At 42.1% G+C, this 24,626-nt stretch overlaps 1 protein-coding gene across 1 annotated transcript; it reads right to left on the reverse strand.

Annotated features, from left to right (window-relative positions):
• Positions 1 to 1,715: 1,715 nt before the first annotated feature.
• LOC124258279 (stabilizer of axonemal microtubules 1-like) lies at positions 1,716 to 23,939 on the reverse strand. Its single transcript, XM_046692344.1, has 9 exons — positions 23,793 to 23,939; positions 21,531 to 21,624; positions 20,048 to 20,185; positions 16,858 to 16,947; positions 14,994 to 15,197; positions 13,507 to 13,657; positions 7,072 to 7,343; positions 6,388 to 6,631; positions 1,716 to 2,769 (listed from the first exon to the last, which is right to left on the reverse strand). The coding sequence occupies exons 1-9, from the start codon at positions 23,840 to 23,842 to the stop codon at positions 2,471 to 2,473; spliced, it is 1,542 nt and encodes a 513-aa protein (XP_046548300.1). The 5' UTR covers positions 23,843 to 23,939; the 3' UTR covers positions 1,716 to 2,470.
• Positions 23,940 to 24,626: the final 687 nt, after the last annotated feature.

The following is a 24,626-nucleotide window of genomic DNA, read 5'->3' on the forward strand; positions in this document are numbered from 1 at the left end:
AGGATATGACAAATGCTGTAGACAGTGGCATTAGACCCATCTTACTCACTCACTATTGGTTATTCTACTGCGTGTATTTAAGTACCGATTTCCTTTAATAAGCGTCAGAGTAAAGCTGCGGTTTAAGAAATAAGCGCCAGGTACGTTTTGTTATAAATGTATTCTCCCTTGATCCCAAAATAGAATGGTCCCTAACTTTGACGTAACGTTCACTAACAATTAATTACGGTACACCCAGTAAGCGCCGGGCCTCTAATAAGCGCTGGGTCTGGAAGTCCGTTGAAAAAATAAGGGCTCCTGGGGCTTATCAGAGGAAATACGGTACTATCAACATTTCAAAACAATGGTTAGGTTCTCATACCTATTCAATGCACTTCGACAGAGGTTTACTGTCAGCTGTAATGCATTTGACTGGAGCATGCCTTACCTCCTTCAACTGTGCCATCAGGAAACCAAGAGCCATTACATGTAGATCTTTTGGCACTCCGAACATATTTTATTGCCAGAATGAAGAGTCAACTTTATCTTCAGGCTGGTGGAACTGATTTGCAGTAAAGGTACCACAACTGAAAGACAAGGCAATGCCCGATTCTTGTGTTTGCTGCTAAATGTGAATGTTGCTGAAAGAAATATTTTCGTTTACAGTTCAAGAATGACTTATACTACAGATCTACCTAGGAAGACATTATTTCGAATAGTTGGTTATGTAGACACGTGTGTATTAATTCAACGTAACTGTCGCCATACATATTCCCAGTACAACAATAATATGTATGACATAACGTCTCTGTCACGTCTTGTGCGTGTCTGAAGTCTTACCTCTCAACTGAACGTGACTCGACTCGGTCTTCCTCTTGATATTCGTGGTCATCGTCTGATCTCGAATTGAAAGCGGGTCAGTTTGTGTACCGACTACCCTTGGCACTTATTTGGCATGCTGCACGTAGTTCACGTGCTAAACGTCAGGTCACAGGTGCACACGTCGAATTGACACTGCCAGGATTTTGCTTTGGAATGGTCCTACTCATGAGAAGAGGGTCGGTGGAAAATGGATAATGTTCAATACCAATAAATCAACTTTCCTTTGTTCCCTGAGTTTGACAATCTTAGGTCTACTAAATGGTGCCACCGTAGCCTAGATTCAAATTATTACAGGTGTGTGAAAAAAAACGATCGAAAGCATGTATCCTTATATGTGATGTCACCTATGAAAATAGGGGCTCGACCGGCATCTAACAAGCGTTGCACGTGCCACATGATTTTATTGCTTGTCAAGCACTGACATCCCACCTGTCTCGCGTATAGCAATGTCAACTTGAAATATTCGTTGTTGAAGTGCAGTTGTTTATAAGAAAAGACTGAAAAAGATGTTTCACATACATTTATGGATTATCAGTCGGAAGTATTTCTATAGATCCGTCTTGGACTAAAGGCCTTGCCGAAGGTAGGTACACTTTCTCTGAACCGTGAACATAATCAGCCCGTTTGCCATGACAAGATACTTTCAGGATGGAAAGGAAGCATTTGTTTACATCGCGAATAGAAGAACGTAAACCAATGACGTCCCAAAAGACTGCAATGTATTCTGGAGCAAGTTCATTGTAGCTCGAGCGGTATGCCACTTTCAGATGTGACATCCTGTAATAGACCACATTAATTCGTTGAGATGTGACAATGGAAAGCCAGATGCACAGAAAACATACACAAGTTTGTGAAAAAAAACATGTCTTCTCTTTATTGAGGCGACCTATACAAGATTACACACTGAAAACAGACCAGCCGTATAAATCCCGTCTGTTGTGTCAAACACAAATATTTGTGAAACCATTGCCATATAACATATGTTAAACAGATTTATAGGCACACTCCGTATATGCAATTTCTAAGCCTTTAAAGTGTATATCAGTGAGTAAAACTGTTAATAATAGAATTTTGTAATATACCATTGTAAATATCTACAAATAACCGGGTCCAGTGTAAAGACAATGTTCTCTGTATTAAAAATTGTATCAAAATAGAATGCTCCATGAAATGTTTCAGAAAAGATCATGAGAAACTCACATGTAAATTATACAAGTTGCAATATTTGGATATAAAATATTAAGTTACATCACAAACCACTGAATATGCGACACTCAGAAATTATTTCAAATACATTCATTTGTACATTCAGTAAAGGAGTACAAAATAGTACCATATACAGAAAACACGTTGAAATCCACGTAAGGTTACAATGTCATGGCATGTTATATGAAAGTTTAAATGTCTTCCAATTTGATCTTTAGTAAAATTATCAATTTCAAATCATTCACCGAAATGAAACGTCGTATAAAAGCCACATTATGCGGGTTTAATGACAACAGAATAAAACAGATGTATTGCGAAAGGGTTCATAAAAAAATATGTTTTCAATTTGTTATTTGTGTTATTTTCACTTTGAGATCAAGTGAACTGCATCCTTCCGCCATTTTTAATTACTTTCTACTTTGCCGACGTCGACGCCCGAGTCGTTTGACACGTTGACTGTGCTGGTGGTGTTTGTCTCTGCCGGCGACTTGGTTTCCACATTACCTGGGACACAGGTAGTAGCAGGGCAAGTCTTTACACCAGGTGAGCTACTGCTCAAAGAAGAGGGACTACTTTTTGGCCGCGCAACACCACCAGTATACGTGTCTTTATATGTTGTTCGGAAGCACATGCTTTTTAGCTGGTTGAGCCGCCGGTGCTCCGAAATGTGTCGACACAGTTCTGCTCTCTTCGTCTGCTCCCCTGTCAACACAAGACATATACTGATGGTAAATGAAAGGGAACAATAAACAATCCACCTATTTAACCTTGGCTTAAATAGGCGCCCATTTGCCTTTCTGACTGTATGTAGTACTACTTAATTCAGATTTATGGCTTTGGCTCAAAACAGTCACTTAATAACAACCTCCAGATTATCTGATCAAACAAATGCTTCAAACGTCTGTCCCTCATTTCAGACTATCATTATTTTTTTAGTGATATTGGGAAACTTATTCCGGAAGATTGTGTCTTTAGTCTTCATTGATGTACTAAATTTGTTCATTAATATATGTCAAGCTGTATATCAGAAACAGAAATAAACTGGTTCCTTTACAAGGGCATCACAGGTTTCTATCACTATCTGTCTTCAGAACGTCTTCATATAGGTTATTAATTGGTATGTTTCTATCTATAAAGTAAAGTCAGGATCGGATGCAGTAATAGGTAGAGTGAGTGAGTGAGTTGGGTTTTACGCTGCTTTTAGCAATATTCCTGCAATATCACGGCGGGAGACACCAGAACTAGGCTACACACATTGTGCCCAACCAACGCTTTAACCACTAGGCTACCCCACGACCCCCAGTAATGGGTTGAGGTCCATCATTGACAGGGTCTTGTTCTTTGATGGTTAAGCTGTTCATGGACGTTTCCAAGTTTTGAATCCAACAGATGTTAGGGAGTTGACAAAACAAAAGTCGTTGTCAATCTGGGATTCCAATCCTCGATCAGAGGATCACGGCAGCTTAGTTTGTCGGTTTGTTGTTTATGGCTGCACTCAGCAATATTCCAACTATATGGAGGCGCTCTGTAAATAATCGAGTCTGGACCAGACAATCTAGTGACCATCAGCATGAGCATCGATCTACGCAACTGGGATACGATGACATGCGTTAAACAAGTCATTGACCCTGAGCACTAGTCGCCTCCTACAACAAACATGGCTTGCTGAAGACCAATCCTAACATTTTAACCATGATCTTCGCGGCGGCAGCTAAGGGAGCTAACTGCAGTGCGGACTGCGGCACTCTTCTGCCTGAGAACTAAAATTGCGCAGACTATTTTTAAAGAGGTGAACGCGTTCTTTCAGCGTTCTTTCTGGGTACCTATGGTAAAATACGTATCTAGTTACCAACATGTGTCCTTGGGCCAAATAATGAGGATTGGGTGGTTAGATTATGACATGTCTTGGCCCAAGCAAGATGAGCATTTACAGTGTTCATCAGTCTTAGCAAAGTAGCCCGGCGTTGGTGATTATTTGTTGCTTGGCCAAATGCTGCTTTCTCACCCCGATAGTGACTCTGCTGTGTTGATAAATTGGCCATCTGCTCTTTGGGTGCTTCATACTCCCTCTTGGGGGTGTAGGGTGAGGCGGGGCGTGTATTCTGCCACGCCATATAGCTCCCTGTACACAGTGTTGCCGTCCCCACTAGAGTCACCATTCGCGTGCTTGATCATGTCCTGGCCGGCGCCACTCGGAACTCTAGGATAAATATCTACAAATAACCGGGTCCAGTGTAAAGACAATGTTCTCTGTATTAAAATTGTATCAAAATAGAATGCTCCATGAAATGTTTCAGAAAAGATCATGAGAAACTCACATGTAAATTATACAAGTTGCAATATTTGGATATAAAATATTAAGTTACATCACAAACCACTGAATATGCGACACTCAGAAATTATTTCAAATACATTCGTACATTCAGTAAAGGAGTACAAAATAGTACCATATACAGAAAACACGTTTAAATCCACGTAAGGTTACAATGTCATGGCATGTTATATGAAAGTTTAAATGTCTTCCAATTTGATCTTTAGTAAAATTATCAATTTCAAATCATTCACCGAAATGAAACGTCGTATAAAAGCCACATTATGCGGGTTTAATGACAACAGAATAAAACAGATGTATTGCGAAAGGGTTCATAAAAAAATATGTTTTCAATTTGTTATTTGTGTTATTTTCACTTTGAGATCAAGTGAACTGCATCCTTCCGCCATTTTAATTACTTTCTACTTTGCCGACGTCGACGCCCGAGTCGTTTGACACGTTGACTGTGCTGGTGGTGTTTGTCTCTGCCGGCGACTTGGTTTCCACATTACCTGGGACACAGGTAGTAGCAGGGCAAGTCTTTACACCAGGTGAGCTACTGCTCAAAGAAGAGGGACTACTTTTGGCCGCGCAACACCACCAGTATACGTGTCTTTATATGTTGTTCGGAAGCACATGCTTTTAGCTGGTTGAGCCGCCGGTGCTCTCCGAAATGTGTCGACACAGTTCTGCTCTCTTCGTCTGCTCCCCTGTCAACACAAGACATATACTGATGGTAAATGAAAGGGAACAATAAACAATCCACCTATTTAACCTTGGCTTAAATAGGCGCCCATTTGCCTTTCTGACTGTATGTAGTACTACTTAATTCAGATTTATGGCTTTGGCTCAAAACAGTCACTTAATAACAACCTCCAGATTATCTGATCAAACAAATGCTTCAAACGTCTGTCCCTCATTTCAGACTATCATTATTTTTAGTGATATTGGGAAACTTATTCCGGAAGATTGTGTCTTTAGTCTTCATTGATGTACTAAATTTGTTCATTAATATATGTCAAGCTGTATATCAGAAACAGAAATAAACTGGTTCCTTTACAAGGGCATCACAGGTTTCTATCACTATCTGTCTTCAGAACGTCTTCATATAGGTTATTAATTGGTATGTTTCTATCTATAAAGTAAAGTCAGGATCGGATGCAGTAATAGGTAGAGTGAGTGAGTGAGTTGGGTTTTACGCTGCTTTTAGCAATATTCCTGCAATATCACGGCGGGAGACACCAGAACTAGGCTACACACATTGTGCCCAACCAACGCTTTAACCACTAGGCTACCCCACGACCCCCAGTAATGGGTTGAGGTCCATCATTGACAGGGTCTTGTTCTTTGATGGTTAAGCTGTTCATGGACGTTTCCAAGTTTTGAATCCAACAGATGTTAGGAGTTGACAAAACAAAAGTCGTTGTCAATCTGGGATTCCAATCCTCGATCAGAGGATCACGGCAGCTTAGTTTGTCGGTTTGTTGTTTATGGCTGCACTCAGCAATATTCCAACTATATGGAGGCGCTCTGTAAATAATCGAGTCTGGACCAGACAATCTAGTGACCATCAGCATGAGCATCGATCTACGCAACTGGGATACGATGACATGCGTTAAACAAGTCATTGACCCTGAGCACTAGTCGCCTCCTACAACAAACATGGCTTGCTGAAGACCAATCCTAACATTTTAACCATGATCTTCGCGGCGGCAGCTAAGGGAGCTAACTGCAGTGCGGACTGCGGCACTCTTCTGCCTGAGAACTAAAATTGCGCAGACTATTTTTAAAGAGGTGAACGCGTTCTTTCAGCGTTCTTTCTGGGTACCTATGGTAAAATACGTATCTAGTTACCAACATGTGTCCTTGGGCCAAATAATGAGGATTGGGTGGTTAGATTATGACATGTCTTGGCCCAAGCAAGATGAGCATTTACAGTGTTCATCAGTCTTAGCAAGTAGCCCGGCGTTGGTGATTATTTGTTGCTTGGCCAAATGCTGCTTTCTCACCCCGATAGTGACTCTGCTGTGTTGATAAATTGGCCATCTGCTCTTTGGGTGCTTCATACTCCCTCTTGGGGGTGTAGGGTGAGGCGGGGCGTGTATTCTGCCACGCCATATAGCTCCCCCTGTACACAGTGTTGCCGTCCCCACTAGAGTCACCATTCGCGTGCTTGATCATGTCCTGGCCGGCGCCACTCGGAACTCTAGGGATGGCACGTGGCTTGGGAGGGATCGGATTTTGGTAATCCATCTGAAATAAAAATGAGTATTTCTCTACCGAAGTGTTTTTCAGCCCATACTTTACGCTTTGGTCAGTGCAACATCATAAACACGTGTTCTTTAGGTATTTTATTAACTTTATTTTGTTCTTATTGGGCAAAACAGAAGTATCCTCCACATCCTTATTCACAATTAATGATTGCACCCTGACTTAGAATTCTTAAGCTGTATTGCAAATTTAAACATGTTAGAGATATATGGTTTTATAAACGATAATGGAGGAATACTCGTATTTTCAAACACAAGTTGGCACACATTGAATTCTGCTTTCTAATACAATGTCAGATGACTGTTAATGGTCGATTTTAAATGATGCTGGAAATTGAGAAAAAACCAGTATTATGTACAATAGATGTCACGAGATACAAGAATGTGAATGAATAAAACATGCATTAATATTAACTCACTGACCGTATATGTAGTGTTTAAAAGCAGCTTGCCGGGAGGTAGCTTGTACTCGGCCTTCTTAGCCCACGTGTGGTTTTCTTTGGGCTGGACCGGCCACGACTTGTATGTTGTTGACGTCGTAGTCTCTTTCGCGAAGGGAACGTCGGCGACGACGACCGTGGCCTCTGGGGGTCGACAGCTCGGCTCCCGCCTCGCGTTCTTATGCTGCTTGTAGTCGGCCATGAATGTTGACACAGCCTCAAATGGTGGCTGCCTTTTTGGGGTAAGTATCTGGCCTCACTGGAACAAAATGCATTGGTATACGGAAATGTGAACACTTGGGCAGCCGAAATTCCGTTCAGGGTCGCGTTCCACAAGCGTTCTTAGTTTACGTAATGTACAGTTTACGTTAACGTATGGGAATTATGATCACCTTAGCGATTTGTGGAAAGGATCTCAGTAACACATTATCCTTACATCCCAGTATGAAGACGTTTAGAAAATATTAAGTGTTTTTAAGTCCCACTGCTCCGAGGATTAGAACGATATATTTTAGCGTAAAGTGTTCTATGATGTCTATATTGGCATAGTTCTAGAAACAACTGATGCTTACATAACGATTGTAAGGATCAGTGACTGGAGTCAGAATATACTAGGCACATAAAGAAACTGTGCATACAAAATTTAAAATCTAAATCTATCAAACCTGTGTAGACACATAAGGTTATTAAACTCAGAGATTAGTGACATGTATCCAACATGCATGCACGTGCCACGTTCCGTGACGTCAGTGGGTTCGTCCTTGAGACGTGCAATACGTTGTTGCACGTGCATTCCGGGAAAGAGAAACAGAGCAAATGAATGCCACACAATACTGTCACTTTGGAAAGCTCAACCCCTGCCCTTGCGATCGTTCAAAAAATTAAACGGCTATTGAAACGCATAGCATGCCAAGGCTCACGTCTGCACAACGTCATCAGGCCATTGGGATGGTCCGTGGGGCGATGTCTCAAGGACAAGTGGCTGCACATTTTCACTGCCACCGGAACACCATTTCTGCACTGGTGAGACGCTACCAGAACACAAATGACGTCATCGATCGGCCACGTTCTGGACGTCCACGTGTAACAACGCCAAGACAGGACAGATGGATAAGGGTGACCCATCTTCGCCACAGGTTTCAGACTGCAGTGATGACTGCCCGAACCATCCCAGGACTTCGCCGTATCCACCCCAACACAGTTCGACAACGTTTACGTCATCACGGGATCAGACCACGACGTCCCGCCATACGGCCTATCCTGACACAACGTCATCGAAAAGCTCGCCGAATGTGGTGCCGAAATCATGTCCGCAGACCCTTGTTTTGGTGGAGAAATGTTGTTTTCACAGATGAGTCCAGGTTTAACATTTCCCATAGTGATGGACGTCAACGTGCCTATAGACGCGTGGGAGAACGTTATGCACAGGTCTGTGTCTTGGAGTGGAATCGCCTTGGTGGTGGTTCCGTGATGATTTTGGGTGGAGTAACAGCACGCCGAAGAACACCTTTGGTGATTGTTCAGGGCAACTTAACTGGTGTGGGCTACAGGGATCAGATTCTTCGACCTGTGGCAATTCCTTTTCTGCAACGTCATGGCCCATGGTTAACATTCCAACAGGACAATGCCCGCCCTCATACGGCAAGGATTGCTATGGATTTCTTGCAACACCACAACGTTGACTTACTGCCTTGGCCTGCAAATTCACCGGATCTCTCCCCGATAGAGCATGTTTGGGACGACATGGATCGACGTCTACGCCGTCTTCCTCATCCGCCAGATAACGTCCTTGACCTTGCAACAGAACTTGAGAGAATCTGGCGTGACATCCCACAAGCCTTCCTTGCACGTTTGATAGGCTCTATGCGTCGTCGATGCACCGCTGTTCTCAATGCCGATGGTGGACATACCCGTTATTGAGCTTGTGACATGGTCGTTTGACCCCTGCCCCGCTTGTGGACTCGTGACGTCATTGTGATTGACTTTTCATTTGAAATTCTCCCGACTTGTTATGGTCTCATGATCCCTCCATTAAAGTTTATATGTACCTTTGACATTGTTATCATACTTATCAACTGGGATAATATTTTGACAATGCACATTTTCTTTATGTGGCTAGTATATATATGACATTATCTCTGCAACAAGCACATAAACAACACCGTTCGGTGAAGTGGTCTTACTATATAGCACTACGCCCTGTCGTAAGTGTAAGTTACAGTATGGGATCTGTCTAATTTTTTACCTCTAGTTCTCCATGACGAAGGGTTATATATGCCATGACGTCGGTGGGAGTTCTCCGATGTTATAGGGAGGGATATATAATTATGGAAGCAGAGACCAGCCAAGTGGCAAAGTTCGTTGCTTCTTCAACAGTTGTGAGGCTACAAGAAGCTAGGAACTGTAGAGACATCAACTGCATATGAGAAATTCCGTTCATTCTCTTCGGGTAATACCGTAAATTTGTACCTGCTCGATGCGTACGTTATAAAATTATAATTTTATTTCGTGAATTGAAATAAAGTCTAAACGTGATAATCTTTGGGGAGGCCTGAGATAACGTTTAGACTTTATTTCAGTTCACGCAAAAATAAGTACAGTAGTCCTACCGTTTGACACATCGATTTGTTAGAAGACATGACCATTCCTTATCAAGGCTCTCTATTGGAACAGATTTTGTCTGTGTCCTTGCAATCTTTTGTGGGTGACATAGACAACGAATCAATATGTACCTGACAGGCCACTACATCAGCACCTAGAACGGAGTTTTCGTCAATTTATGACGCGGGAGCCGCCATGTTCTCGATACTGGAGGTGAAGAACAACTGACGGGCTGACGTCATAGACGATAATGACGTCAGAGCATGGCGCTCTGAAGAGACACACATCGTCAGCGAGCACAGATTTGATCTGATTTGAACGAAATTGGTGTCACATTTTGCCATATAATTACTGTGCGACATTACTGTGTTCCTGAGTAAGCTAGTTGTCACTCCCGGATACACAGCTGGTCATAGACGTCGTGCTTTGCGTCGACATTCTCAGTCACTCGTTTGTTGAGTTTAATATATCTGACACATACTTTGTCCTGACACTCTATCCTGAAAAGAAAGCGGGCGGTGTAGCCTAGTGGTTAAAGCGTTCGCTCGTGATGCTGAAAACCCCGGTTCGATTTCCCACATGGGTACAATGTGTGAGCCCATTCCTGGTGTCCCACGCCGTGATATTGCTGAACTATTGAGGCGTAAATCTCACTGTTCAAAAAGAAAGTGAACATTGCACGAGAACTGCGCGTGTGTCGTTATTCTACAGTTAGAGTATCTAATTTAAACTTGTGGTTCGTCTGATCCAGATTATTTTGCTGATAGAGACATTTTATTAATGTTTTAAGGTTGTTAATATCAATTCATATGTAGACCAGTAAATGCAATTTACTTAAACTAAAGAAAATGTTTTAATGGAATATTTCCAATGGGACATTATAAAACAAAGTAGAGACGTACATTGAACCACTTTACGGTAGAATATATAAACCCAAACCCTGTGTGTATCATGTGGCCAGGTAGTTTGAGGTAAATTGTTTAATTTCAGTTCCGACACATATATGACCCTCTGGCGAAGCAAATGCGTTGTGTGTGTGTGTGTGTGTGGGGGGGCAATGAAATTGAGTGAGTGAGTTTAGTTATACGCCGCACACAGCATAATTCCAACTATCTTATTTCCTCTAATAAGCGCCGGGACTGGAAGTCCGTTGAAAGAATAAGCTCCCGGGCGCTCATTAGAGGAAATACGGTATATGGCGGTGGTCTGTAAATAATCAAGTCTGGTCCAGACAATCCAGTGATCAACAGGATGAGCATCGATCTACGCAATATTGGGATCCGATGACATGTGTCAACCAAGTCAGCGAGTCTGACCACACGATCCCGTTAGTCGCCTCTTACGACAAGCATGGGTTACTGAAGATCATTTCTACCCCGGACCTTCACGGGTCAATGAAATTGAAATAGCAGTCATGCAGGAGCTTATAGAAACTTTATCTTCGTAGCAGCAATCCCACGTCATGAACCACCTGTCTCATGACACCTAACTGCAGCCTAAATAAAGCTTTAAAATGTCCGTGATACAAAGCATGGTATGTGTGTGTACCAAAGCATGGTATGTCCGTGATACAAAGCATGGTATGTGTGTGATACCAAAGCATGGTATGTCCGTGATACAAAGCATGGTGTGTGTGTGATACAAAGCATGGTATGTCCGTGATACAAAGCATGGTATGTGTGTGATACAAAGCATGGTATGTCCGTGATACAAAACATGGTATGTGTGTGATACAAAGCATGGTATGTGTGTGTACCAAAGCATGGTATGTGTGTGTACCAAAACATGTTGTGGCTGCACATAAACTGCTCAAAAGAAGGAATCAGGAGTTCTGTAACCTCTTTTGAGTTGAATATATATTTACACAGATAACAGATCGCGTGCCACATTACAGGTGCTGTGAAAATTCATCTTAAATCTGCACCTAGCGTCCTTAATGTCCAGTAAACTCAAATGACTGATTTGAAGAAGACAAAGGGTGGTATTGGTGCAAATGAAACTGATAAATATGTATTTATGTAGGTTTTATGGCTTTTGTAAAGAAAGTAAATATTAGTGTCTCACCTCACCATACACGACACGGACGCGGCAGAAATGTACGTATGTGCTGCAATCTAGTATTGTCAATAGCTTTGGGGGGCAGCTGGCCTGTGAGATTTGAACAAAAGCGTCGTGATGGACAGTATAGATCCGTGTCTTCGAACACTGACTACGACAGCGGGCGAATGATTTACTTGTAGGTTTACGACCGTTCGAATATTTACCAATGTCAAGGTCACGTTCGCTGTAAGAAGCTGTCGCACTCACGGTGATCGTTATTGAATGGGGGAAGTTTTAGGACGCTCTATCACGGCAGATGAAGCAATTGTGAATTGACTTCACTCATTGTGCTCATGATGTTACTGGAACCGGGTCGTCCTCACTTGGCGAACGTGTTTTCATAATTTTGGCATAGAGGGAAGATTTATGCTATTAAAGGGCACACGTGCCACTTAAAACACTACCCTGTGATTTTTGAAAGTGGACCCTTAGTATTCCCTTGTCAGTACCATACCAGTGCTTGTCTGTTTTACACAGTATATCTCCGAGACATGCATCACTTCGGGCGTCCCTCACACTCTAAGCTGACAACTTACGTTATTTACTCAGATTATAGATTATAGTCAGCTTGTTAACATGTAAAAAGATCCAGACAGCCCCATTCAACGACCAAACCCAACCAAACCTAAACAATGGTACACATTTTATTTGAACGTAAGTCTTGATATAATTGATCAGTTGAAACAAGAGTGAGATTCTCTTTAAGATTTCGAAAGCGTTGACAGCGTTTCACCGTGCCAACCTATAGCTTTTCGACTGTCGTAAATGTGTATGTTAACGTATTGGACTTACGACAGACCAATAGCACTACGACAGCATTGAAACCAGGCACCTGCGTGTGCGTGTGAATTAATCAACAATTCGCACAGGCATTTGTCGTTTTAGTAACAAATTGGAATTGTGTGCCTTTTTGAAATTTTCGATTATAAAGACAAGAAGAGACAACATTTGGTGTTATTATAACTTATACTCTTGTTAGGTCACCAATTAATGGCTTCTTTGACATACGATATCGCGCTTAACACAGGAATGGCCTTTTAGGTAGCCATTGCGCAAGTCAAATTCTTAGTGAGACCGTATCCTCTGCATTATTGTCGATTGCATTGCACCGAAATGCGACAGGGATAGGATTAGTAAAGATGGCATTTCACGCTTCGTTTATTTACTGCTCTAAAGAGGGGCGGTGGGGGGGAGTCTAGCGGATCCAGTGTGTGTGTGTGTGTGCAGGGGTGCGCACCCCCACTTTTGTCCTCAAGTTTATTAAATAACCATTGAAACTCTCGAAAAAGATCCTTCCTTTCTACAAAAGCTGTATCCGCCCCTGCGGTTAAGCGTTTTTTCGTCACGCCCAAGACCAGGGGTTCGATGGGTACAGTGTGTGCAGCCCATTTCTAGTGTCCCCTCGTTACATTGCTGGAACATTTCTAAAACCGGCATGAAACCATACTTACTCACTACTCGAAAGAAGGTAAAGAACACAAGATTTTTCCATATTACCATTATCAATCTGTGACGACAAATTAACAATAGCCGTTTGGAAAACCGATGTCCTTTAGTGTCTCTTGAGAAGTACCTAGGCTTTTGATAAAGCAAATGACATACAATTCCATTATTTCAATCTGAACTCCTGATACCAGTAGATTCCCAGTCCTGTCACAGAAATAGCCTCGACGTCCTGTCAAAGACACCATGCACACGACGTTAATCTTAACCTTACCTATGGCTTTTCGTGGTGCCTTCGTTGTTGTCTTGGTGTAGTTTGATTTATACATGGTGGTGCTGTCGAACGGCCCGTCGGGCTGGATCTTGTTGTCATCCTGTATGATTAGAGACGGGCGTTCCACGTTCTTGTGCGCTGGGTAGCTGTCCTATAGAGAAACATGGTTTGGGTGTTGTTTACGTTATAGTAAGCGGTTAAATCTTTTAACAATGTGGCTTATTCATAATCGAATCTCGACCAGGACAACCAGTGATTGATAACATGAGCACACCCACTCAGCGGTGTACGATGACATGCAACCGACCAAACCTGGTGATATATTGTCGCCACGTGGGCGTGAAAATCAAGTCTGTGCACGCAGGGTGATATGACAGCCATTTTTGGAGTATGACCCAAAAAAATCAGAGGTACAGATAAGTTGCGTATCTGCGTAAATTACGCAAATATTTATGTGAAAACTCTATTCTGATTAAGTCTATTGCGTACAAGTACGCTTGAATTTATATAAATACTCATTGAATTTGATCATACATGCGTACACACCATAGCTTGCGTACAGGTGCATAGATAAAATAACAGGTATATTCAGAGGTTCTATTTCAACACATGAACTTGGCAACTTGCAGTCTTTCTTATAGTTTCTCATATTTTACAGATCCCAATTAAACATTTAAACTTTATTATATTTTTACAATTAATGGCAAATGGCAAAATACCCAATTGAGTTTGAGTGAGGTGGGTACAATTTATTTGGTTACTCAAAGGAAGACTAGGATACCCAACTGAGATGAATACAAGCGAGTACATAACGCAATGACCCAAAGAGTAGCTCTGAAAAAAACGTAAAGCGATCGTAAGACAATAAATCGGAACGTATTTTCAATAATATGAAAGCATTGTAAATACGCAGGAGAGTATCAACGTTATGGAAATTGTGAAAATATACTGATGGAAGGAAATACGTGAACGGTAATATAATGTAAAACGCGCTGGGATGAACCTCACTCTTGTTGTACCGCTAAGTGCCAGATATTTGATCGACCCGTGAAGATCCGGGTTAGAATTGATCTTCAGTGACCCATGATTGTCGTAAGAGGCGACTAACGGGATCGTGCATGCGGTCAGGGCTGCTGACTTGGTTGACACATGTCATCGGTTCCCAATTGCGTAGATCGATGTTCATGGTGTTGATCACTGGATTTTTTTTATCCAGACGCGATTATTTACAGACCGCCGCCATATAGCTGGAATATGTCTGAGTGCGGCGATATACAACGAACAAACCAGAGACTTATTCGGTAATATGTTATTAACAACACAATGATATTTTTCGGTAACTAAATTTTGAAAATATGAAAAATACTTCTGAGCACAGAAGTAAAAAATATGCAATATTTCTGCAGAGTTGAAGTATCAATTTTACACCGACAGCACCCAGAAAAAGAACAAAGAAAGACAGAACACTCAAGCACATATTTTCGTACCTGGCAGGTAGAGACATTATTGCCATCTGTCGCCTTGGAGACCTCAATACCTTCAACTGGCATGATGAGGGATGGCCGACATGATCGTGCTAGTTCCGCTTCGTAAGCCTCGTACGCACTCTGGTAAACAGACTGACCTCTGAACTTGACCTTCGGGGACTCGTAAACCGGGTTTGGCTTGAACGAATTGGTTGCTGAAAGTTTCTGGGAAAACATAGTACAATGAATGATGAATAATTCTTCTTCTTTTTTGAATAACCTTTTGCAAGGAGAAAAATGACAATTATTATTGATATACAACTTCTTTTATTCTGTGGAGGCTACGTTTCGACATAGATTCTAGATTGTCAACGACATTAGAATCTATGTGGAAACGTCGCCTCCACAAAAACAATCAGTTGTATATCCATAATAATTGTCATTATTCTTCATCAACTCAACTGCTAAAATGCTCACCAAAGAAACCTTTTATAAATTTAAAATGTCTATATCTTCAGCATAATTTGCTTGGTTTACTGTTTACATTTCTGCAGTTTAGCGTGAATGAATATGTTTGTGTTTAGTTTTACATGAGAAAATCCTGAAACCTCTTTTGTTTACGCTCATAATATACATTACCGATATTGGGCCCTTCACTATCCGAAGTGAGTGGCCATTCTTGTAACAGGGTTTCAGCAATAGCATATCAATATTATAAATTGAATAAATCCATAGTACAATGCGCGTCTTCACTATGCAGGTGGCTACCTGTTGTTACCTGTATATATACGCTACCCTGGCACCTGCACAATAAAATTACGTCATGTGGTTTGCACCTGCGCCGATCTTGGTTAAAATTGGTCTTCAGCAACCCGCGATTGTCGTGGGTTGCTGAAGTGGCGACTAGCGAGAAAGGGAGGTCGGGGGCCCGTTTCACATTGCGATCGTAGCCCTACGACTGTCGTAAGTCTATGTTAAAGTATAGGAGGTACGATCACCTTAGCGTTACGATCGTTATGTGAAACGGGGCTCAGGCTCGCAGACAAGCATGTCTTCGTAACCCATTTGTGTACATCCTCATTAAGTCAATTACTGGATTGTCTGGTTCAAACTCGATTATTTACATCACAGTGCTTGAATATTGTTGTGTAGTTAGTTAAAACATTCTAAAGTCAAGCGATTGCTGCCAGGACGACCGAGTTTAGTGTCCAACTTTACTGTTTGTCAAATATCTTTGACACAAAGAATGGCTCTGTTAATGGGAGGTAACCCCTCATACTTTAGATCTGCACATTTTCTTAACCACAACACACGAAGCGTCCTAAACTCGTCATAGATGCTTCATAGAGAGAGCGTGTTCTAAAGAACAGAAAAATATATACATGAATTCATGTGTTACGTTAAGTGGGAAATGACCAACTGATCCAGGTTAATGAAATTATAATTATGAAATCATGCTTCTTAATCCGTTCTAGTTCTGGCTTCACAAGATATTAATACTACTTCTTAGATGTGCCGAGCATGTTAAACGGATGCATCATGGCTTTGTATGAGTGTGTGGAGGGTCTTCATACAACATATGCTACTCAGCGAAGTTACAGAACACGCGATTCTTTCATCAAGAAGTAAATCCGCCGCGACGTCATTGGTGCACGACATTTCGTAAGTGTGTGAAGCGCTCCTACAATCACGTTGACACTGTATTTGTTGTTTCGTACCCGGCTATAGTCCGGCCTGGACCATACAATCCAGTGACTGATCAGCATCGATCTAGCTGGTATACGATGATGTCCCTCAACCAGGTCAGCTCACCATACGAGCACTGGTTGTTGAAGATCAATATTTACCTGGATTCTCACGGAATTAAACATCCCGTGCGGCTCACCTGTTCGGTATAGTCCGACCGGTATGTGGTCCTCAAACGGGCCTTGGGTCGAGGGACAATGTACTCATCTTTCTGCTTGATGGGTGCGCGCTGGAAAACATGACAAGTAATTGATGAGTTTATCTGTACCAACACTATGGATACTGAGTGAGTGAGTGAGCGAGTATGGTTTTACGCCACATTTTAAAACAATATTCCCACAATATCACGGCGTGGGACGCCAGTAATGGGCTTCACAAATTGTACCCATGTAGGGCATCGAATGTATGTCTTTGACGTGACGAGCTAATGCCTTAACCATTGGGCTACCCCACGCTTGCTCGGTGAGAAGGGAGTGTTAATGCTGCTTTAACAGCATTTCAGTTATATTTCACGGCGTGGTGACTTCACGTGGGGGGATAGCCCAATATATGGCGATGTAGACCTATAGGCCTACAGGATAACGATTGGGTGCTGATAGGAAAGGGCAAGAATGGGGAAGAATCTGCGGATCCTTGTGGTGGCGTGTGGTCCTGTACATAGAGCTCAGGTCACGAGTCAGTTGAAGTTAAGCAACGTCGAGCTCGGGTAGTCCTTGGATGAGTGACCGTGTTTGTTAGCTTGACTCCTGAGAGTTTCTAGGACTTCAGTCCTGCACCACAACAAAGCACATGTGATACATGTGGTCTCACCTTAGTCAAGTGAGTTTGTTCAAAATTGCCTCTGTTCACCCAGCAGAAAATGGGTACCAGGTTGGATGTGAAAGTGACTATAACCTTCTAGCGCCTAACAGGCAGCTTGGGTTATCCGGGGTAATAATAATCAGATTCTGATTAAGCGCCGCGAGTAATCACTTGGTGTTTGGAGACTGTGCGCTATGGAAGATGACTTATTATTATTATTAAGGGGGACAAATACACATCTAGGTAATGTGCATATTGAGTATTTGACTATCACCGTCCTGACTAAGAGAAATCGGCTCGAGAAAGAATAATTATCGTACCTTGTTTTGCTCTCGAACATATTCTTCTCGTGTGTGTTTCAAAGTACACATATATATCATGACTTTCAGAGAGCGAACACTATACCCAATAAGTTATATAACACTCATTTCAAATTTAAGCCTGTCTCTGGTTGTTTACCTAAAGAAGAAATATCAGTCACGACATACACTAATCCTTGCCTAGATAATCACACAAACACTTCAACTGGCATGGTTTCAACTCCGAATTACGTTATTAGTTTCTGTTCAGACCAACTTTACAGGGAAACAAAAGGTTGTATATTAATATATTATGAAACAAACCTCCCTCCTGTTTAGTGTTCGCTCCAACACCTAGCATATTTCATTGATAAACACGCTGACCCCGATCCACAAATTGCGACCCCGTGTCCTTGAATATGTAAAACGAACTCCTGGTGTATAGTCAGAGAATACAGAATATTGTACAAATACGCTCCCATTTGACTTAACGCACGATTTTTCAAGCTCTTTCAACAACACGGCAAATAGTGCAATGTCTAGATTATCTTACCTGTGTTACAGAAACCTCTGTAATTCACACTGAAATCTGCCCCCGTGTTAGTGTAATGCAGGAAATATAGATTCCGTTTAGTCTTTGTTTGCACAAGCCCACCTGGCGCCTAAAGCGGCACAATCGATACTACGTCATTGAACACCAAGCTGTGCAAATTCAGGAAATATTCTGTTTTGGAGAAGAGGAGAAACTAGTCTCCCACACATGGATAGAAAAGTAACCTTTTCACTTTTCTTTCTATATGTCTGTAAACATATACTTACTTCCCTGAAACAAGGAAGTCTAGGGCTAGGACCGATATCTGGGAGTGGTGGTCTTTGATAACAATTGTTAGTTCACTCCAGAGAGGCTGGTATACAGGTAGCACTGTGACGTCTGATGACTGTCCGATAACGAGGGCAGATTTTATACCTGCTCATGTTAAATTCACATTATTGGCGTTATCTTCATCTTGAAGGATGGTAAATATTATAACGAAAACACCGGGTGTTGAGCGTGTTTTCTGCAATATGACACCAGTGGATACAGTCATATTACACATGGACTGGCCAAATGGGGTTCGTCTTGTGATAACGTTACATATATTGACACATGACACTGTTAAAAACCGGTGTTGTTTCTTCAAATATCACATTTTATCAAAAGAAAACGTTAAAAAAGAAAAGTAATAAAGCTTTCTGTTTTTGTAAAAACAATCCATTGCTTTAGAATTATGAAAAAACGGCAATGTTGTTTTAATTTTCGGCTAAAAGTAGTTTCAAAAGATTGATCGCGAACAGTATCTTGATCGATACATTAAAGTGACGTGACGTAACGCAAAAACATCTAAGAAATATAGTTGACACGAATACGGCTTCATCAATACACTCGGTATGCTCTCTGTCATGTCGCCTACCCAGTGCATTATATGTGACCCGTGAAGGTCCGGGTTAGAATGTGCATTCAGTAACCCATGCTTGTCGTAAGAGGCGACTAACGGGATGGGTTGGTCAGGCTCGCTGACTTGGTTGACACATGGCATCGTATCCCAATTGTGTAGATCGATGCTCATGCTGTTGATCACTGGATTGTCTGGTCCAGACTCAATTATTTACAGACCGCCACCATATAGCTGGAATATTGCTGAGTGCGGCGTAAAACTAAACTCACTCACTCGCATTATATGTACGTCCTTTGTAGAAATGAGACATACACTGGATTACTGAGGCTGGTAGTTTGTGGGGAACGAGAAGTATAGCTGCGCACATGATTCCATAGCGTTGTTATTGGTGGGACTGGTCATAACTGTCTGTATGCTACCGGGGCTGTGGGGTAGCCTAGTGATTAAAGCGTTCGCTCGTCACGCCAAGACCCGGGTTCGATTCCCCACATGGGTACAATGTGTGAAGCCCATTTCTGGTGTTCCCTGCTGTGATATTGCTGGATTATTGCTCAAAGCGGCGTGACACCCAACTCACTCATTCACTGTATGTTACCCGTTATGAAGTGAAAGTTTCGGCATCAGAAATATATAATAACAATGCGCTTAAAATACATAGGCTATAGAAATACGGGCAATTGCTATCTTGCCGCTTGAGAACCATATCTGCATTTGGCATGCCTACATGTAAAGCCTGTACAATACAGACAACATGGCTAATACATGACTAGTTTGCTGTAAACCACATTCCTACTTTGCTTTCTTTCACTGAATGGGTGACGAAGTCCTTCCTGTAGAGCGACTGCATGTCCGTGACGGCGTTGGTCTCGTGGTTGGCCGTCACAGGCTTCAGGGGATCCCTCGGGGGCTGGAACTCCCACCACTTGTACGCCTGTCACAGACAACATAGCTCACAGAATAATTGTCTTGTCACCCTTTGTGTCATTTCTAACAGACTGCTCTCAACACTTGTGTCAGATCTAACACACCGCCCTTACATCCTGTGTCATATCTAACACACTGTTTACATTCCTTGTGTCAGATCTAACACGTTGTCCTCACCCCTTGTGTCAGATCTAACACGTTGTCCTCACCCCTTGAGTCAGATCTAACACGTTGCCCTCACCCCTTGAATCAGATCTAACACGTTGTCCTCACCCCTTGAGTCAGATCAACACGTTGTCCTCACCCCTTGAGTCAGATCTAACACGTTGTCCTCACCCCTTGAATCAGATCTAACACGTTGTCCTCACCTTGAGTCACTAACCCTTGAGTCAGTCTAACAAACCTCAACCCTTCTGTCAGATCTAAAAACCGTTCTCCTTGTCTAACAAACCTTTCAACTCTTGAGTCAGATCTAACAAACGTTGTCTTTTCACCCCTTGTGTCAGATCTAACAAAAACCTTTCAACCATGTAGTCAGATCTAACAAACCTTTCAACCCTTGTGTCAGATCTAACAAACCTTTCAACTCTTGTGTCAGATCTAACAAACCTTTCAACCCTTGTGTCAGATCTAACAAACCTTTCAACCCTTGTGTCAGATCTAACAAACCTTTCAACCCTTCTGTCAGATCTAACAAACCTTTCAACCCTTGTGTCTTTGTGTCAGATCTAACAAACCTTTCAACCCCTTGTGTCAGATCTAACAAACCTTTCAACCCTTGTCAGATCTAACAAACCTTTCAACCCTGTGTGTCAGATCTAACAAACCTTTCAACTAACAAACCTTTCAACCCTGTCAGATCTAACAAACCTTTCAACCCTTGTGTCAGATCTAACAAACCTTTCACCCCTTGTGTCAGATCTAACAAACCTCTCAACTCGTGTGTCAGATCTAACAAACCTCTCAACCCGTGTGTCAGATCTAACAAACCTCTCAACCCGTGTGTCAGATTAACACACCTCTCAACCCGTGTGTCAGATTAACACACCGCCCACACTCCTTGTGTCAGGTCTAACCTTCACTCACACACGACCATTCGGCGTTATACAACACTCATCCCTTCCCTTCAAGTGGGTACATTGACATTGCTGTTGATGCATCATATTGTGTATTGTCCAGAGTGAAGTATCGGCATATTTAATACATTACTGCAACATCTCCCGGAACTCAGTGTGGCATGAACAGTTGAACCGATCTGAACCAATATACCCCAATCTGACACAACACGTGTCTCGGGTCACGTACATGTAACTAAACTAAACAAACAACGTTGTTATGACATCATACTTTACCTCCTGATATTCCGAGCGGAAGTCTGCCGGATGGGCTTTCTTGTAGGCCTTCGACAGACGCCATGGAACTGGGTTGACGATCCGGTTGTGGAAACTGCAGGAAGATGGACAAAGAGGTGATCAGCCTCATGTTGTTAGTCACAGTCACGTACATAGACACACGTATCACTAGACTAACAACTAGTCTCTGAATGAACATATTTTACTGAAAAAAGTTCATAGTAAAAAAAATTATATATAATGAAAAGGAGCCCTGAGACTAATCTAGACTTGCCACATTTTCTAGACTTGTGTGGGCTTTCTTGGATATATTTGCTTCAGGGTCTGTATGACAGACTAACGTATCACTAAAGTAAAGAACACGAGTATAATCCGTCGAATGCGTGAGTAAACTGGGTTTCATTCTGTCACGGCCGAAACAGATGACATCATCTATATCTCCAGGGCCAGCAATTCGGGAAACCTACAATAACTGTTAGTGTTTGTTTCCCGGAATGCGACTCCTGCAGATATAGAGGATGGACAGATTACTGTCAGGAGTGATCCCAAAGAGAGGCAAGATCGTAAGCGAGCACAAATTTGGCAAAACCTTCAAGCGTGTGTATAATGGCGTCTGACAAACCAAGCATCATTATCAAGATCCTCGTATAACAGGGGACGCAACTGCGTGGTAAATTGAGGAGCTTCATCTAGAACTGTCTGCAGATGTATGCATAATTCATTTGACCCATATATATGATTACTGGTAATGTAAACTCGTAATGTAAAAGATACTTTGACCTTGTTTTTTTTTATCTAAAACATCTTAAATAAAAGGATACACACTTTATTTCCGCAAAATAAAAGCGTTGTGGTGCCGATTGAAATGGTCTGTCTGCCTCCGTACTCAGCATGTATACAGTGCATATTTACCATGCCCGCACATCCCTGTTTTACGTGATGATGATGATGATGATGATGATGATGATGATGTTGATGATAATGATCTACCATCACACTTTTCCTAAGACTGAATATTTCCTAACACCAATGTTTCAGGTTTGTGGCCCTTTATTTATCTATACTGTTGGGCATTGTATGTTCCTTCGCATACTATGATTGATCTTACTGCAGGGCTGTTGTATGTGGCTTAAAATGGAGGGTCTGGCTCTATTTTCCTTTTACTTTGAATTTTATAAAAAGAAGTTTAATATTTAGCATGCGATCAATAATTATTTACGCACTAGAATGAGGTATCTTTGTAAAATTAGTTGGACATAGGGTAGGATGTGAATTTTATGTTCGACGTAAACGGCAGTTGTCAGTGAAATTTATGAGATAAATCATGGTGAATTATTAATGACTGTATCAGGGCGAGGCAAACCATCGATACGTGTTCCGACCTGTATCAGCTCCACTTTTTCCCCAAAGGTGTTGGGTGGGGGCATACTCTGTCCTGATGACTACAGTGCTGGACAAAAGAAAGTGTCCCCATGTTTCATGGTAGCTCACATGAAACCAACAAAACATGGTTTTGTGATGGTGATGTATTTCATACCGGTATCATACCCGAAAGTAGATATGACATGCGTCAACAGGTGACGTGTACATGACACCTGAAGGGATCACATAGGGTTAGGGTTAGGGTTAGGGTTAGGGTTAGGGTTAGGGTTAGGGTAGGGTTAGGTTTAGGGCTAGGGTTAGGGTAAGGTTTAGGGGTAGGGTGACGTGACACTAAACAATATGGCTGGTAGGTATCTGGTATTCTGTAGGTGTACCAATAAGTCTTGCAATTTCACACTACATAGTGAGTGAGTGAGTGAGTTTAGATTTACGCCGCACTCAGCAATATTCCAGCTACATGTATATGGCGGTCTGTAAATAATCGATTCTGGACCAGGCAACCCCGCGATCAACAGCATGAACATCGATCTACGCAATTGGGAACCGATGACATGTGTCAACCAAACAAGCAAGCCTGACCACCCGATCCCGTTAGTCGCCTCTAACGACAAGCATGGGTTACTGAAGATCAATTCTAACCCGGACCTTCACGGGTCCACTACATAGTAATGAGCAGAATGAATGTGACTTTTTAAGTGTATACTGTCTTTTGAATAGCAGGTTATGTACATGTATCTCCGGAGAGTACCATCTCTTAGGGTTGGGCCATTTTCCACACAGAACCCAGATTTGTTCTGAATTAAATGTCTATGATAAAACGTGAACCGTGAACCCTGTAGATGGTACAACACCATATCCTCTGTACTCCGAGCAACCTACCACATTTGTGTTTCCGCTCCCAGATCGCCGCTTGCCGGTTCCTCTTTCATTTATAACGGGAGAAGGGGACTTTCATTTGGGATTTGTATTAGTTCCTACTCCTCCATTGAAGCCGTTGCGAGGTGCCAACTGTGACGTCATGGCATTGATTCGTGTACATTTCCTAGCGACAATGGGTATAACGTCATTGATTTGTGCAACCTCAGTATGACGTCACAACAGCACATAAAATCCAACGTTCTCATTCGTGGCTTGTGCCCATACTTCGGCCGATTGATAACTTGGCATAAAATGTGAACGAATTTTCTCTTGCTTGTAAAACGTTTATTCGGAAATCAGAACAGCCAAAAGCAAAATTTTCTGTGCGTTTTACATGTTGTCTTGCATACTTGTATAGATATGCTAATAAACCTGGAACATTGAAGTGCATGATAGTATGTATTTATTCACCAAAGTCACTGTATAGCTAGCTATTCGTACAACTTCGAAGACAGAATGTGGAACCGTACAACCATTTTGGATTTCAGCAATTTTGTACATAAAATTAGAACATTCTGGACAGCATCATACTTTTGACAGTCATTAGGATTGGCTTGCTCTATCCATTCCAGTTCAAGACCCGTGAAGGTTCGGGTTAGAATGAACCTTCAGGAACCCATGCTTGTCGTAAGAGGCGACTAACGGGATTGGGTGGTCAGGCTCACTGACTTGGTTGACACATGTCATCGGTTTCCAGTTGAGCAGATCGATGCTCATGCTGTTGATCACTGGATTGTGTGGTCCAGACTCGATTATTTACAGACCGCCGCCATATAGCTGGAATATTGCTGAGTG

The sequence above is a fragment of the Haliotis rubra genome, unplaced genomic scaffold (genome assembly GCF_003918875.1).
Source record: "Haliotis rubra isolate DU_JTF1 unplaced genomic scaffold, ASM391887v1 Scf69, whole genome shotgun sequence".
In the NCBI taxonomy this organism is placed as follows: Eukaryota; Metazoa; Mollusca; class Gastropoda; order Lepetellida; family Haliotidae; genus Haliotis; species Haliotis rubra.